The 18,063-nt window shown below is 39.9% G+C and overlaps 1 protein-coding gene across 2 annotated transcripts in view; it reads right to left on the reverse strand.

The window, feature by feature from the left end:
* Nucleotides 1-18,063, reverse strand: part of dhdds (dehydrodolichyl diphosphate synthase) — a 48,987-nt gene that overhangs the window by 1,143 nt on the left and 29,781 nt on the right. For both annotated transcript variants that reach the window (XM_061946351.2, XM_061946342.2), the window contains exon 8: nt 8,626-8,733. In XM_061946351.2, coding sequence (XP_061802335.2) covers nt 8,626-8,733 — 108 coding nt within the window. The remainder of the gene's footprint in view (nt 1-8,625; nt 8,734-18,063) is intronic.

The following is an 18,063-nucleotide window of genomic DNA, read 5'->3' on the forward strand; positions in this document are numbered from 1 at the left end:
AACCGCCAAGGTAAGCACCCGCCCCCATAGAACAGGAAGCGCTTCTTCTTGTACTGTAAGCAACCACCCGCCCGCGTAGAAGAAGAAAAAGCGCGCGGATATTACCGTACGTTTCATTTCCTTTGTGTGTTTACATCTGTAAAGACCACAAAATGGCTCCTACTAAGCGACAGGGATCCGGTTCATGAAAAGACGCAATCTCTCCATCCGCACACGGATTACTATTTCACAGCAACTGATATTCCTGTGAACCGCACTGTGGATACAACGGGAGCACGTACGGTGAATATTCGCACCACAGGGAATGAGAAGTCATCCTTCACTGTGGTTCTAGCTTGCCATGCTAATGGCCAGAAACTTCCACCCATGGTGATATTCAAAAGGAAGACCTTGCCAAAAGAGACCTTTCCAGCCGGCGTCATCATAAAAGCTAACTCGAAGGGATGGATGAAGAAAAGATGAGCGAGTGGTTAAGGTAAGTTTAAGTTTACGCGAAGAGGCCGGGTGGCTTTTTTCAGCAGCTCCGTCCATGTTGATATACGATTCCATGCGCGCCCACATCACGCTGGTTTTAATATATTATTAAAGTTTGACTGACCTATTTGACTGTTTTTTTGACATTCCTTTAGCGCAGTTAGATGCGGCTTACAACACGGGGCGGCTTATAGGTGGACAAAGTTTTGAAATATGCCGTTCATTGAAGGCGCGGCTTATAACCCAGGGCGCCTTATGGTGCGGAAAATACGGTACATGACAAACAGAAATGGCATCATTGAACTAGGGCTGGGCGATGTGGCCTTTTTTTAATATTGCGATATTTTAAGGCCATATTGCGATACACAATATATATCTCGATATTTTGCCTTAGCCTTGAATGAACACTTGATGCATATAATCACAGCAGTATGATGATTCTATGTGTTTTGATTGATTGATTGAGACTTTTATTAGTAGGTTGCACAGTGAAGTACATATTCCGTAAATTTGACCACTAAATGGTAACACCCCAATAAGTTTTTCAACTTGTTTAAGTCGGGGTCCACTTAAATTGATTCATGATACAGATATATACTATCAGATATATACTATCATCATAATAGTCATCACACAAGATAATCACATTGAATTATTTACATTATTTATAATCCAGGGGGTGGAGGGGGGCGCCGGATGTAAGTGTCAAAAAGACAGCCAAAAGAGTTTGATATGAGAATAAATCTAAAGTTAAAATATAGGGTAGAAATGCACCCATTTGCAGGAAATGTAGTCTTGATTTTCAACATTTTCTTTCAAGGCTTGCATGTCTACATTAAAACATTCTTCTTCATACTGCATTAATATATGCTACTTTTAAACTTTCATGCAGAGAAGGAAATCACAACTAAAAAGATCACTCATTTTTTTCATACGGTGTAGATGTGGAAATTTTTGCCTCAGCATTTTGATGGTGTGGACGTGTGGCACCGAATGGAGATAAGCGTCTCGACAGACGTCACAATATTTGAACAATGATGACGAAAACTGTTTTCTGTCGCGTCCGTGTGTTGAAAATTGTTATGCGCTTATTTTTTTATTTGATTTTGTGCGTGGCATATAATTGCTATGCGCAGAGGACGTTTAAACAGTGCGCAATTGCACAAGCGCGCACCTTAGAGAGAACGTTGGTCACACGGCTGCGCTAGCATCACAGCTAACGTTAGCCATGCTGCTACCTCTCTGCTCGGGGAGGACGTATACGTATGTGACGTATGACGTGACAGTATGTGACGTGTGTCGTGACAGTATGTGACGTGTGTAAGAAAATGCGCTTGCTGTCTGTGAGAGGGAGACACAGGAAAGAGTGAGAAGAGCCTGTAGTGTAATGCCAGAAGCTAAAAGCAACTGCGTGCCTGTGGATGTGTTGAAGGTGTGCTGGAAAATGCGGAACGGAAATTGCGGAGCAGCAGAAAAGTGGAATGTATTATTTAAATCGGTGCGTTGGAAAACACGGACCGGAGTTTTTTTTAAACTGGATCTGGATCGGCATTTTCCCATGCCTTGCCAATACGCAATTTTAGGCAAATATCGGCAGCCGATCAGATCCAAATATCGAATCGGGACATCCCTAAAGACAACACCTTTTTCTTTCTTTTTTTTATGCATTCTAAACTATGACAATGCAGCTAATGGAGTGCACTATTCCACACATAAAGCCCTCTAAAAAAACATTCAAAAACCAACAATACTCCGTTTACATCTCGTGATCTAACAATATTGTTATTATAAGTGCTAACACAGTACATTTATTTTTAGTTACACACAGAGCGCTAACTAGCTTATGCTGCTATATTGACATATTGAGGCGGTGAGCTGCTGCTGCTGCTGTTTCACCGCTAAGATAGTGAAAGTTAATTCTAGGTTATAAACAGAGGTGGGTAGTGTCGGAGGCAGATATTTACATATATCCGAATTTAAGTTGTACTTCTTTAATTTCTTAGTCATATTTGAAAACAGCTCGTGTTTTCCATTTATTCTCCTGATGCTCTGTCAGCAAGTATACTATGTGTGATAACCTTGAGTTCTTTGGAATGTGTTTAGACTAGCATTTTGTTTTGTCTACAGAGATGGGACGAGAGAGAGGGTGGTGGGATCGGGAAGACAGACCATTTTGGGAGGCGCAATAGAATGTTCTATGGTTAGACTGGTCTCAATCAATGTATATTGGCAAAGCTTTGAGAATATACAACAAAATACCTATTCTGTCTCTGGTGGTTTTTCAACTCAGCTTTAAGTGTCGGAAAGAACTTGGGAGCGAATTGTGACTTGAATTCCCTGGGAGGAACAACTGGTCCAAAACGCAACAGTAGTAACGCGCTACATTTACTCCGTTACATCTACTTGAGTAACTTTTGGGATAAATTGTACTTCTAAGAGTAGTTTTAATGCAACATACTTTTACTTGAGTATATTTATAGAGAAGAAACGCTACTTTTACTCCACTCCATTTATCTACATTCAGCTCGCTACTCGCTACTGATTTTTATCCATCTGTTAATGCACGCTTTGTTTGTTTTGCTTTGTCAGACAGACCTTCAAAGTAGGATCTATCGCATGCCTGCGTTTCACCAATCAAATACACTCACTGGTGACGTTTGACTCCGTTTCACCAATCAAACACACTCACTGGTGACGTTTGACTCCGTTTCACCAATCAAACACACTCACTGGTGACGTTTCACTCCGTTTCACCAATCAAATACACTCACTGGTGACGTTTGACTCCGTTTCACCAATCAAACACACTCACTGGTGACGTTTGACTCCGTTTCACCAATCAAACACACTCACTGGTGACGTTTGACTCCGTTTCACCAATCAAATACACTCACTGGTGACGTTTGACTCCGTTTCACCAATCAAACACACTCACTGGTGACGTTTGACTCCGTTTCACCAATCAAATACACTCACTGGTGACGTTTGACTCCGTTTCACTAATCAAACACACTCACTGGTGACGTTTGACTCCGTTTCACCAATCAAACACACTCACTGGTGACGTTTGACTCCGTTTCACCAATCAAACACACTCACTGGTGACGTTTGACTCCGTTTCACCAATCAAACACACTCACTGGTGACGTTTGACTCCGTTTCACCAATCAAACACACTCACTGGTGACGTTTGACTCCGTTTCACCAATCAAACACACTCACTGGTGACGTTTGACTCCGTTTCACCAATCAAACACACTCACTGGTGACGTTTGACTCCGTTTCACCAATCAAACACACTCACTGGTGACGTTTGACTCCGTTTCACCAATCAAATACACTCACTGGTGACGTTTGACTCCGTTTCACCAATCAAACACACTCACTGGTGACGTTTGACTCCGTTTCACCAATCAAACACACTCACTGGTGACGTTTGACTCCGTTTCACCAATCAAATACACTCACTGGTGACGTTTGACTCCGTTTCACCAATCAAACACACTCACTGGTGACGTTTGACTCCGTTTCACCAATCAAATACACTCACTGGTGACGTTTGACTCCGTTTCACCAATCAAATACACTCACTGGTGACGTTTGACTCCGTTTCACCAATCAAATACACTCACTGGTGACGTTTGACTCCGTTTCACCAATCAAATACACTCACTGGTGACGTTTGACTCCGTTTCACCAATCAAACACACTCACTGGTGACGTTTGACTCCGTTTCACCAATCAAACACACTCACTGGTGACGTTTGACTCCGTTTCACCAATCAAACACACTCACTGGTGACGTTTGACTCCGTTTCACCAATCAAACACACTCACTGGTGACGTTTGACTCCGTTTCACCAATCAAACACACTCACTGGTGACGTTTGACTCCGTTTCACCAATCAAACACACTCACTGGTGACGTTTGACTCCGTTTCACCAATCAAACACACTCACTGGTGACGTTTGACTCCGTTTCACCAATCAAATACACTCACTGGTGACGTTTGACTCCGTTTCACCAATCAAACACACTCACTGGTGACGTTTGACTCCGTTTCACCAATCAAACACACTCACTGGTGACGTTTGACTCCGTTTCACCAATCAAACACACTCACTGGTGACGTTTGACTCCGTTTCACCAATCAAACACACTCACTGGTGACGTTTGACTCCGTTTCACCAATCAAACACACTCACTGGTGACGTTTGACTCCGTTTCACCAATCAAACACACTCACTGGTGACGTTTGACTCCGTTTCACCAATCAAACAGAGCCAGGCGGTCACGTGATTTAAGGAACATAAAGTTTCAGCGGCAAACAACAAGCTTAAGCTTACATGAACTCAACGTCAAATTTGAGGAAGCAGTAAGTAACGTTAGTAGATATTTTGGCTGTCACCGTAGGCTGATGTTCGCTTCCCTGCTATGAATCACTGTCAAATGTACATCGTGTAGGGACATTTATTAACGCACTGCAGCCTCATAGACACACACACACACACACACACACGCACAGTCGCGCACACACGCATGCATAGAAACACCAATCGGTGTGTTCTCAGGTGCAGCCCACACCTATCAGTTTATGGTTTGCATAAAGGCTAACTTGTTATTTTCCTTTGTAATCTCTGCCTACTGAGCCTATGGTGCTGTTAAGTTATTGCGGCTCAATATGCCTTCATTTTTTTAATGTTAATGTATTATTATTTAATATATATCATTGTTTTAGTTGCTTAAGAGATATTCCTGGCTCTGAATTTGCTCATTGCTATTTTTTTGATTTTGTGCATTATTTGTTGCCGTCATCATTAAACGAACAGTTTACTCATCAGTTACTCAGTACTTGAGTAGTTTTTTCACAATATACTTTTTACTTTTACTCAAGCAAATATTTGGGTGACTACTCCTTACTTTTACTTGAGTAATACATCTCTAAAGTAACAGTACTCTTACTTGAGTCAAATTTCTGGCTACTCTACCCACCTCTGGTTATAAACAATGCCTCACACCTGGATAGTAGAAGGTTGTGGTCATAAACCGAGAAGTTGGTCAACTTTCACAGCCAACTTAGACCCGGGGATGGCCAGAAAGACACGGAAAGAAAATCATCCATCCATCCATCCATTTTCTACCGCTTATTCCCTTTGGGGTAGCGGGGGGCGCTGGAGCCTATCTCAGCTACAATCGGGCGGAAGGCGGTGTACACCCTGGACAAGTCGCCACCTCATCGCAGGGCCAACACAGATAGACAGACGGAAAGAAAATCATTTGTGACAATTTTTTTTTTTTAATTGTGAGGATTATGGTTAATTTTTCATCTAAACAGGAAGATATGAAAACCCCATCAGTCGGCAATCCAGTGAGAGCAGACATTGTGCACTAAGTGATTGCTTTGTTATGTTTGTAGTTTGTATATCTTGTGTAGCACTCAGCAATACTGCTACACGATGCTTAGTGTTTAGCTATAGCTGGATTTGTTCAGCACACAGCTTGTAAAATGTGGAGCTCATCCTCCTTATATTCAGATTCAAAAATAGGCATGGGCACCTAATCCGGTAGTTTTTTGGCACCGACCGTAAGATCCAACGGTGCCATGTTTCAGTGCCTGGGTAGCGCGTGACGTCACGTCTGTTCGAGTTAGCAATTATAGACATACGTTTTATCAGTGACGTGCGGTGAGGTTGATGGCTGGTGAGGCACTGACTTCATCACAGTCAGATTTACAAACATATGAACCCTAAAGAGTATCTTATTCACCATTTGATTGGCAGCAGTTAACGGGTTATGTTTAAAAGCTCATACCAGCATTCTTCCCTGCTTGGCACTCAGCATCAAGGCTTGGAATTGGGGGTTAAATCACCAAAAATGATTCCCAGGCGCGGCGCCGCTGCTGCCCACTGCTCCCCTCACCTCCCAGGGGGTGATCAAGGGGATGGGTCAAATGCAGAGGACACATTTCACCACACCTAGTGTGTGTGTGACAATCATTGGTACTTTAACTTAACTTTAACTTTACACATACAAACTGTAGCACACAAAAAAGCACATTTAATAAAAAAAACGTTTACTTAGAAATGAAGTCCATGCGCCGCAACTAAAGCCCTCACTTAAACTTTCCACGTGCAAGATTGAATCTATTTAAAAAAGTGTAACCGAGGGTTTATAAATGTCGCCTATACTGTATGAAACTACAAAATAACAAACACGGAGGCTCCAGTTTACACGAGGACCACTTTATTTACCTTCTTTCAAAAACCTCCGCAACGTGACATCACTTCCGCTCTTAGCGCCTTCAAAATAAGAGTTCAAGGCATATACTGTATAACAGCGCATAACAGGAACTTAACATCACAAAGAGGAAAGCCCATGAAAATAGGTTACAAAAGTTATTTAATAAGAAGCCAAAAAGTGCAAAAACAATAATTTTCGTGTTGGAGGAGTTGTGAATTAGATACACCTGCAGTCTGCAGGTGTACCTAATGTCGTGGCCCTGCAGTCATTCACAACTCCTCCAACATCAACATTATTGTTTTTGCACTTTTTGGCTTCTTATGAAATAATTTTTTTAAATAGATTCAATCTTGCACGTGGAAAGTTTAAGTGTGGGCTTTAGTTGATTCAACAACAATTCTACGGCGGGGGTGCAGGAGGCGGGGCTACTGGAGCCTCAGCCAGTGTGTCTTTTGCAGCCGTTTTATGATTGCTCAGCACAAGAAATACGTTACACACATACAGTTGTTGACAAAATACACTGTACATTATATACCTCAGCTAACTAAACTATGGAAATGTATAATATAATTCATATAGCAATACGGTCTCACTGCACAGCAGGCCAGCAGTTAGCCGAGTCCGGAATCCATGTTGAGGCACTGAGTGACGTGCCTCAACTGGCTGCTGTTCACCGCACCGTCTCTTCTCAGTATTTGAACGGCAAATGTGAAAATTCAGCGATTTTGAATAAAAATAATCTAAAACTGGTGAAGTTAAATGGAAAATAACTTTATAGTATAATCACTGGATACATATAACAATTCAATTTTTTTTTTTCTTTTTACACCTGCCTCTAGTGACTGCACGTCACTGCGTTTTATCAGTAGTATACAGTTTCTTTGAACGAGAGGTCATTAAAAGTTGTGGTATTTATGTCTTTTGAACATGACATACTTACTTGACATACATATGTTTAGCTATATTATGCATGTATTGAATACACAATAAAAGGTAAATTATTGTAAAAAAAACAAAATACATTTATTGTAGTAAATACTATGTATTTACTACAAGATCCAGCGGTGCTGTGTTTCAGTGGCTGGGTAGCGCGTGACGTCACGTCTGTTCTAATTAGCAATTAGACTTGCTCGCACTTGAGGAAACATTTGAACTTGCAATAGGTTAACTTGCAAAATCATCTCCGTTCCTCGTACTGTACTTTGTAATGTTAATGTTCACTTTCTTTAGGAGTTTAATATTTTTGAAACATATTCAATTGGTCTTTATTTTTACGCCATCCTTTTTTGCTCATTTGTTTTTAACTTAATTGCCTCCATGGACACCCAGCACATATTTCTCAGATGGAAAAAGGAAGGAGTACATAGAGCCAGGTTTTATTTTGTGCAATACTAAGAAAACTGTTGTCGTTAAGTGATGTTATGTTGAAGACATTCGCAAAACAATTGCAAACATGTTACTATACAAATAGTTTTGATACATTGATATTTCAGAAATTAACATGTTTAATTTAAGGTTTCACACAAATACAATTTTTTAACCACATGACCTCACAAGTACAGAAAATTGGTACCGTTGAGTACTGATATCGATTCAAATGTGAACAGTACCCAACCCTACTCAAAAATATAAGGTTCTGGATCATCATTTGTCCCAAAAAGTGTTGTTGTTGAAGGAAAAAGCGAACATTGTGATGAGTCTGTGAAACGAATACGCCTCAGTGCAGGTGGAATAGAGTCCATTGATAGCTGACTTATGCTAATCCTTATTTACGATTTAGAATGCATTAACAAAAAGATAAACATGTGTTCCTGTTTTACGTAAGGATTGTGAATAATAGGCACACCAAGCGAATGCTCTGGTGGTCTCCACCATGAACGCAAGAAAACCAGCGTGGAGTAAAGCCTCACCTGGATGGACTGGTGGTTGACTTGATACTGCAGGATGGCTTCACATAAGTTCCAGAAGGAGTACTCGGGCCACAGCACCGACTGGAACACTAAACACGAGTGGGACGTCTGCCGGGGAGACGAAGAGAGGAGAAAGAAAAAGTTAGGAAAGTCCTACAGGAAACGACGTAACAAGAGTATCGTTCCTTGTCATTAGTACTGTTGTGTAATTCATTAATTTGATCATCCCACTGGTAAAATTATTGATTATATTGATGACACATTTCACTCCTACCTTTAAAGGAGCCATATGTAATAATGTCATGTCAAGTCATCATTAAATATGTCAAAAGGCATGAATACATCATGTTTTTTTCCAATACCTCTGTAACTGATAACAGTATATGCTCATATGCTCATTTCAAATTAGATTTACAGCCCCGAAATATTGTTAATGTTTTCATTTCGATACCCCGCCCTCCGCCGTTTGACCAATTAGAAAGTCTGTGAATGTGTCACATCCAGGTTGCCATCTTGGTCTGGCTACTGCCACTGGTAAAGTTACTAAACATGTCAGACCTTAGTACATCTAAAAGTTACCATTCTCAACTTATTCATGACAAAGCCAGGAACAAAACCAGGATTTGTATCGGGGATGCCTTTAAAATATGGAGACAATTGAAGGCGGAGAAGACAATGTGACAATCTACAATGTAAATAGTCATGAAAATAAAGAAAAGGCATTGAATGAGGAGGTGTGTCCAAACTGTACTGTATGTTCTTGGAGTGTGCAAAGCAGTAATCAGAGCAAAGGGTGGCTATTTTGAAGAAACTAGAATATAAAACATGTTTTCAGTTATTTCACCTTTTTTTGTTAAGTATATAACTCCACATGTTCCATAGTTTTGATGTGACAATCTACAATGTAAATAGTCATGAAAATAAAGAAAACACATTGAATGAGAAGGTGTGTCCAAACTTTTGGCCTGTACTGTACACTAAAGCAGTCCAAGAGAAGCAACTAACAATTTGCAGTTATGTTGTTACAATAAAATATATAGTCAAGGATAGCTATTTAGTAGGGGTGCAACGGTACACAACAATTTTAGTTCGGTACGTACCTCGGTTTAGAGGTCACGGTTCGGTTCATTTTCGGTACAGTAAGAAAACAACTAAATATACATTTTTGGGTTATTTATTTACCAAATTTGCAAAATCTTCCACCAAAAATATTTTTCTTAGTGGAATATTTGATGTGAAGTAATGGGAACCTTGGATAGGTCAATAATTCATAATAACATTGATTTTGATTCAATATTATGTTTTGAGCAATGACAGTTTGAAAGAAAGAAAAAAAGCTTTGTTTTATTAGTCAACATTGCAACTTTTTCTAAATTACATTTAACCTTTAAGCTTTTTTATTTCACCTTTGTTATGTTTTTGTTTATTTTAATAGTATTTTTAGAATGTGCCGTGGGCCTTTAAAACATTAGCTGTGGGCCGCAAATGGCCTCCGGGGCACACTTTTGACACCCCTGCTATAGATAATAAAAAATTAAATGTGATAAATCTATGGATAAAAAGCAGAGCCTGGCGACGCATGCGCGTTTATCATAACTCTCTCTCTCTCTCTGTCTCTGCCCCTCCCTCACCAATGCTGCTGCGCGCACAATTTGTTTTGTTTTTAACCCCTTCTTAACCCTGAATGCACATTGAAAATACACGCGACCCTAACTCAAAATGCTGGACATTTGAGGCATTTAAGAAACTCCGCCCGGACAGCTCCGCAAAAGAGGACATGTCCGGTGAAAAGAGGATGTATGGTCAGTCTATCCTAGCCCGTTAGCTGCTAGCATGCCGTGTGTTGTGCCTCGGTGTGCATTGTTTACACAACGTGCGTTACGCTACTTAATATGTCCGTGTGGAAACTCGTTCGGTACACCTCCGAAGCGAACCGGAACCCCCGTACCGAAACGGTTCAATACAAATACACGTACCGTTACACCCCTACTATTTAGCTATTTGACAAAACACAAAGCTGATGCGCGAGTTGTTACGTCATTATGTCGTGAAAGCCGTAAGAGGGCGGGATATAATGCTTACAACACATTGGAAAGCGAGTAACTCCTAGGCATCCGTGGAAATGTTGCTAACCTTCTTCTGAGTAAAAGCTCTTTAATGGCGTTATGAAGGGGTGGAATTATAGTGCAGCTATAAATCCTGCAGAAGGTGATGTCTCCCAAGTCAACTTCCTCAACATTTTCTATCAGGAGAATGCTTTGACAAGACTTGATGTTCCAGTAACTGCATGTTTTGTAAGTACAATACTGACAACTTGCTGCCGGAAACTGTGTCTTAACGGGCAAAACAGCATTTTACATTCCTTTAGTAACAGTGACAGGCAGACTATAACACAAATACATACCTGCCAACTTTTGAAATCAGAAAAACCTAGTAGCCAGAGTCCAGGGGCCACAGGCCCCGGTAGGTCCAGGACAACGACGATTATTAGCATTCAGACAGGTTAAAATGTTGCTAAAACCATCACTTTTCTATCAGTCACAGTGACTTTTCAAAACAAAAATATTACAGCAAAAATCATATGGGTTGATTGACATGTTTATTCTGTAAACTAACTTCAATAGTTTGAAATTATTTTGACAGTTAATGCCAGTTATCCTGTCAACCTTTCACAAGACTTCAATTTGTTCATTGAAAGTATAAACAGTATAAACACTTTTTACAGTAAACAAATGGTAAAACAGTACTAAACAATTCCATTAAAAAAAAATTGGTGTCATTATTAACTTTCTGTCCAAGCTTGTATAATCTACTGCCTTGTTCAATTGTAAAAAATATTCTGTGCCTAAAATTCACATTTCTATCACAATTATCATACTGTAAACATGGTAAGCTAACTTCATTAAAATTAATAGTCCTGTCAATAGCATGGAATTACAATTCAAATGTAGTTTTTTTGTAAGCCTTTCAAAAGAATTCAAAATATGAAAAATTAATGAAAATTAATTTAAGCCATCAGACACTTGAAAAGTGGCACATCACATCTCTAATGTAATCATTTGAACTTTTCAACAGAAATAGCACTGCAAAAATATTAAGGACATACTTCTGTATTTTGGTAGTTATGCTGTCAACATTTAACAAGATTTCTTCAACTTGGACTTGAAAGCATAAATAGTATAAACACTTTTAACAGTATAACAGTACTAAACAATTCCAATAGATAACATTGGTGTCATTACCTTTTTGTGGCTAAAATCCAAATTTATTCTATCAGATTGATCATACTGCAAAAATGATATGGTAACTTTATGATAAGTTTACTTCATTAAAATGTAATTCAATAGCATCATAGAATTAAGAAGTAATAGAATAGTATGATAGTTATATGTTACTTGTTTTGAACATGTTATCGTTATCACAAATAAAAAGATATACTGTACACAGAAATTATTTTTGATTTGATTTATTGTTTATGTAATAAAAGATTTACTTAAAATGTTATGTTTTGTGAGTTTTTTTATGCTACGAACTGTACTTACCGGCGATTATGTCTATCGGAATGGCTCGATAGGAAGTTACGGGAAGCAGTGTCGATTGTCATTGTTGTTACGCGATTTCGTGAATAAAACTTAAAAAATATATATTTTTTTTAATTAATGAAAAAACGTATTTTTTATCACTGCAACCGTAACCCGGAATAGGTTGATGAAAACCGTACTAATTACGGGAAAACCGGAGTAGTTGGCAGGTATGCAAATAGTTATTTCAACGCTTTTCCTGGACGTATCCATTATTTGGATTTTAACCCTCGTGAAAAGGGAAGGCGTGGCTCGGTCGGTAGAGCGGCTGTGCCAGCAAGTTGAGGGATTTCTGGTTCGATCCCCAGCTTCCACCATCCTAGTCACGCCTGTTGTGTCCTTGAATACCCTTGCTCCTGATGAGTCGTGGTCGCCATCGAATGTGGAAATAGTGTCAAAGCGCTTTGAGTACCTTGAAGGTAGAAAAACACTATACAAGTGTAACCCATAAAGCGGTGATCTACTGTACAGAAACAATAATTTGTTTTATTATATGTCATCAATGACGTGCGGTGAGGTTGATGACTGGTGAGGCACTGACTTCATCACAGTCAGATTTACAAACATATGAACCCTAAAGAGTATCTTATTCACCATTTGATTGGCAGCAGTTAACGGGTTATGTTTAAAAGCTCATACCAGCATTCTTCCCTGCTTGGCACTCAGCATCAAGGCTTGGAATTGGGGGTTAAATCACCAAAAATGATTCCCAGGCGCGGCGCCGTTGCTGCCCACTGCTCCCCTCACCTCCCAGGGGGTGATCAAGGGGATGGGTCAAATGCAGAGGACAAATTTCATTACACCTAGTGTGTGTGTGACAATCATTGGTACTTTAACTTAACTTTAACTTTACACATACAAACTGTAGCACACAAAAAAGCACATTTAATAAAAAAAACATTATTATGGTCTTACCTTTACTTAGAAATTAAGTCCAGGCGCCGCAACTAAAGCCCTCACTTAAACTTTCCACGTGCAAGATTGAATCTATTTAAAAAAGTGTAACCGAGGGTTTATAAATGTCGCCTATACTGTATGAAACTACAAAATAACAAACACGGAGGCTCCAGTTTACACGAGGACCACTTTATTTACATTCTTTCAAAAACCTCCGCAACGTGACATCACTTCCACTCTTAGCGCCTTCAAAATAAGACCCCAAGCATATACTGTATAACAGCGCATAACAGGAACTTAACATCACAAAGAGGAAAGCCCATGAAAATAGGTTACAAAAGTTATTTAATAAGAAGCCAAAAAGTGCAAAAACAATAATGTTCGTGTTGGAGGAGTTGTGAATTAGGTACACCTGCAGTCTGCAGGTGTATCTAATGTTGTGTCCCTGCAGTCATTCACAACTCCTCCAACACCAACATTATTGTTTTTGCACTTTTTGGCTTCTTATGAAATAATTTTTTTAAATAGATTCAATCTTGCACGTGGAAAGTTTAAGTGTGGGCTTTAGTTGATATAACAATTCTACGGCGGGGGTGCAGGAGGCGAGCCTCAGCCAGTGCGTCTTTTGCAGCCGTTTTATGATCGCTCAGCACAAGAAATACTTTACACACATACAGTTGTTGACAAAATACACTTTACATTATATACCTCAGCTAACTAAACTATGGAAATGTATAATATAGTTCATATAGCAATACAGTCTCACTGCACAGCAGGCCAGCAGTTAGCCGAGTCATTGCGCAATCCATGTTGAGGCACTGAGTGACGTGCCTCAACTGGCTGCTGTTCACCGCACCGTCTCTTCTCAGTATTTGAACGGCAAATGTGAAAATTCAGTGATTTTGAATAAGTATAATCTAAAACTGGTGAAGTTAAATGGAAAATAACTTTATAGTATAATCACTGGATACATATAACAATTTAATTATTTTTTTTTCTTTTTACATTTTTTCTTTCTTTCCATGATGGCAGGTGAGGCCCGGCCTCACCTGCCTCCAGTGACTGCACGTCACTGTATGTCATCAATAGAAAGTAAACTAGTTAGTAAACTTGGATAAACTTAAGACTTAAAGGGAAACTGCACTTTTTAGGGAAATTTCCCCATCATCCACAATCCCTGTGGTTGTTTTTTTTTTGCATTCTAATTTGTAATAGACGGCAAGTATGAGGTGGCTAACAATGCAGCTAATGGAAGAACACTATTCCGCCTTTTGGAAAAACAGCCAAAAAGCACTTGCAATACTCTATTTGCATTTTGTGAGCGGAATATTAAGCAAGTATTAGCAGCGCTAACGCCGAGAAACTACTTTGAGCGGCGGTAGGTAACTAGAGAGGTACAGTAACCACCGCTGCTGCTCACTGCTCCCCTCACCTCCCAGGGGGTGAGGGTGATGGGTGAAATGCAGAGGATAATCTCACCACACCTAGTGTGTGTGTGTGACAATCATTGGTACTTATATTGACATACTGAGCTGGGGAGCTGCTTTCTCGCCTTTGAGCTGGTAAAAGTTCATTCTAGAAGGAAGCATGTGGCCATAAACAGAGAAGTTGGTTAACTTTGACATCCAACTTACACCCAAAGATGTTAAGAAAGAGTCAAAAACACGCTTGTTTGCGGCACTTTGTTTTTTTTTTCCATTCAGGAGGATGATTAATTCTTCATGTAAACGTGAATATATGAACATCCCATCAGTCGGCTTCCCAGTGAGAGTAGACATTGTACAGTAAGTGATTATTTTATTATGTTCGTAGTTTATCGTGTTCAGCCCTTAGCAATACTGCTACATGATGCTAATGCATAACGCACACTAGTGGTGGTGGTGTTGTTGAAGGGAAAGGCGAACGTTGTGATGGTCTGTGAAATTAATACGGCACCATATGCTTAAAATAAGCAAAATAAGTGAATATTACATGCTATGAATGTACCTGTTACTACATATGTACTTACAGTGTGTGTATACAACGATGATGGAGGTTTTTACAGCACTTTATAGGCGGAATAGAGCTTCTCTCATTGACTCCATTGTCAGCTGACTTTTGCTGGTGTTTCACGAGTTAAGAGTCCCTAAAAAAATAAAACGTGTGCTTGTCTCATAAAAAGGATTGTGAATGACAGACAAAATTCCTAAATAAGGGCAGTTCCTCTTTAAGTAGTCAGTTTGTAGAGCAGAACGGATTTACCATTCACTGAAAATGAGTCAAAACGGAGCTATTATTCTCCCATCAGGAAGAAGACTTTGTTACAGCTTCTATTAAGCTGTTGAACAATGCAAAGTGCAATGAACACAAGTACTTCAGCACTTTTTTAGCACTGTACATTGTGCAATGTCTCCATATGTCCCAATGTAGCCATTGCAATGTACTCTATTCCTGTTAATGTCTGTTTGTATGTAATTGTATCTTCTCTGTCTTATGAAGCAATCTAACGGTCAATACATATCATAAACTGAGGGGTTTTTTTTAAATCAAAAAGACGGGCTGATTTTTCATATGTCTGAGCAAATGCAAAAAACTCGCTGAGCATTTAGTGGACCGCATGTGAGCAACATCCGACGTGAAAAATGTGGCCACACCAGCGTACACGTGTCACAAACCTGACACCATAACAAGTTGAATGTCTTATTATTATAATCAAATAACAGTCATTTCCATTCAATTATTTTATAATATAGGTGATTTGGCCCACAAACAATGAAAATAAAATCAGTTTTTTCATATCCTTTGTACTAGTATTGTATGTCTGTATAGGGGTCCTGCTTAGGAAATTATTTTTACTCCTTTCAAAGACCACATTTAGTTCACCTTAAAGCATACTTGCCAACCTTGAGACCTCCGATTTCGGGAGGTGGGGGGTGGGGGCGTGGTCGGGGGTGGGGCGGGGCGTGGTTAAGAGGGGGGGGAGTAAATTGACAGCTAGAGTTCACCAAGTCAAGTATTTCATATATATATAAACACAGGTAAAAGCCAGTAAATTAGAATATTTTGAAAAACTTGATTTATTTCAGTAATTGCATTCAAAAGGTGTAACTTGTACATTATATTTATTCATTGCACACAGACTGATGCATTCAAATGTTTATTTCATTTAATTTTGATGATTTGAAGTGGCAACAAATGAAAATCCAAAATTCCGTGTGTCACAAAATTAGAATATTACTTAAGGCTAATACAAAAAAGGGATTTTTAGAAATGTTGGCCAACTGAAAAGTATGAAAATGAAAAATATGAGCATGTACAATACTCAATACTTGGTTGGAGCTCCTTTTGCCTCAATTACTGCGTTAATGCGGCGTGGCATGGAGTCGATGAGTTTCTGGCACTGCTCAGGTGTTATGAGAGCCCAGGTTGCTCTGATAGTGGCCTTCAACTCTTCTGCGTTTTTGGGTCCGCCATTCTGCATCTTCCTTTTCACAATACCCCACAGATTTTCTATGGGGCTAAGGTCAGGGGAGTTGGCGGGCCAATTTAGAACAGAAATACCATGGTCCGTAAACCAGGCACGGGTAGATTTTGCGCTGTGTGCAGGCGCCAAGTCCTGTTGGAACTTGAAATCTCCATCTCCATAGAGCAGGTCAGCAGCAGGAAGCATGAAGTGCTCTAAAACTTGCTGGTAGACGGCTGCGTTGACCCTGGATCTCAGGAAACAGAGTGGACCGACACCAGCAGATGACATGGCACCCCAAACCATCACTGATGGTGGAAACTTTACACTAGACTTCAGGCAACGTGGATCATGTGCCTCTCCTGTCTTCCTCCAGACTCTGGGACCTCGATTTCCAAAGGAAATGCAAAATTTGCATGGTTGGGTGATGGTTTGGGGTGCCATGTCATCTGCTGGTGTCGGTCCACTCTGTTTCCTGAGATCCAGGGTCAACGCAGCCGTCTACCAGCAAGTTTTTTTATTTTTTAATTAATAAATATATTTATTTTTAGGTAAGATAAACATAATAATGCAATTTATCTCTAGTCTGGATGATTTAGTTCTTGTCACCCTGTTGTCCTCCCCTCATGAAAAAAGGCTGTCCTCACTCACGTCCGCATGGAGCTGGAGGGGGCGTGGCTTCCAGCTCCGGCTGAAAATCGGGAGATTTTCGGGAGAATATTTGTCCCGGGAGGTTTTCGGGAGAGGCGCTGAATTTCGGGAGTCTCCCGGAAAAATTCGGGAGGGTTGGCAAGTATGCCTTAAAGCATTTACATGTTGCACAATGAGATGTAAGCATGGGATAAAGTGTATCCTGTAACTGTATGTCTGTAAAATATATAATTACGGTTTTTAGTAGCATTTCTGTAATCTAGTAAGAACATTTCTTGATTAATAGCCACAACTCAACATTCTTAATAAATGACTAACATTGCAGCAGTGTGAGTTAAATGCTTATAACGTACTATGGTGCAACAAAGAAGTACTGTAAACAGACACTGCCCAAACAGACGTGTGTTTATATTACTGTTAAAAGCTAACCAGCAAAACAGTGCCATGCATGCATAACACGTTGTTTATTACATTAAATGGCTGCATGTGGGCCGCATCATAGTGTAAAGACCTGACATTAACAGTTGGTGTGGTGTTGGAGATGTCCGACTTTTTGTGTGGCCATAAAGGCATCAGTGGCTGAGTCTAAGGAGTGCGTGAGAGCAAGAGCGAGCGGCTGCTGTTAATATGACAGACGACAGAGCTGCTTTTAGTATAGCAGAAAATGACCAGTTCCTTTAGATCACAGTTTTTTGGTGTGGTTACAGTCGGCTCGGGATGTAACGATATGAACATTTCCTATCACGGCTATTGTGACCAAAATGATCTATTATTAGTGTTGTGGTATTGTTGAATGTGCTCAAAAAATACACACACACACACACACACACACACACACACACACACACACACACACACACACACACA

This window comes from Nerophis lumbriciformis, linkage group LG04 (genome assembly GCF_033978685.3).
Source record: "Nerophis lumbriciformis linkage group LG04, RoL_Nlum_v2.1, whole genome shotgun sequence".
NCBI classification, from domain to species: Eukaryota; Metazoa; Chordata; class Actinopteri; order Syngnathiformes; family Syngnathidae; genus Nerophis; species Nerophis lumbriciformis.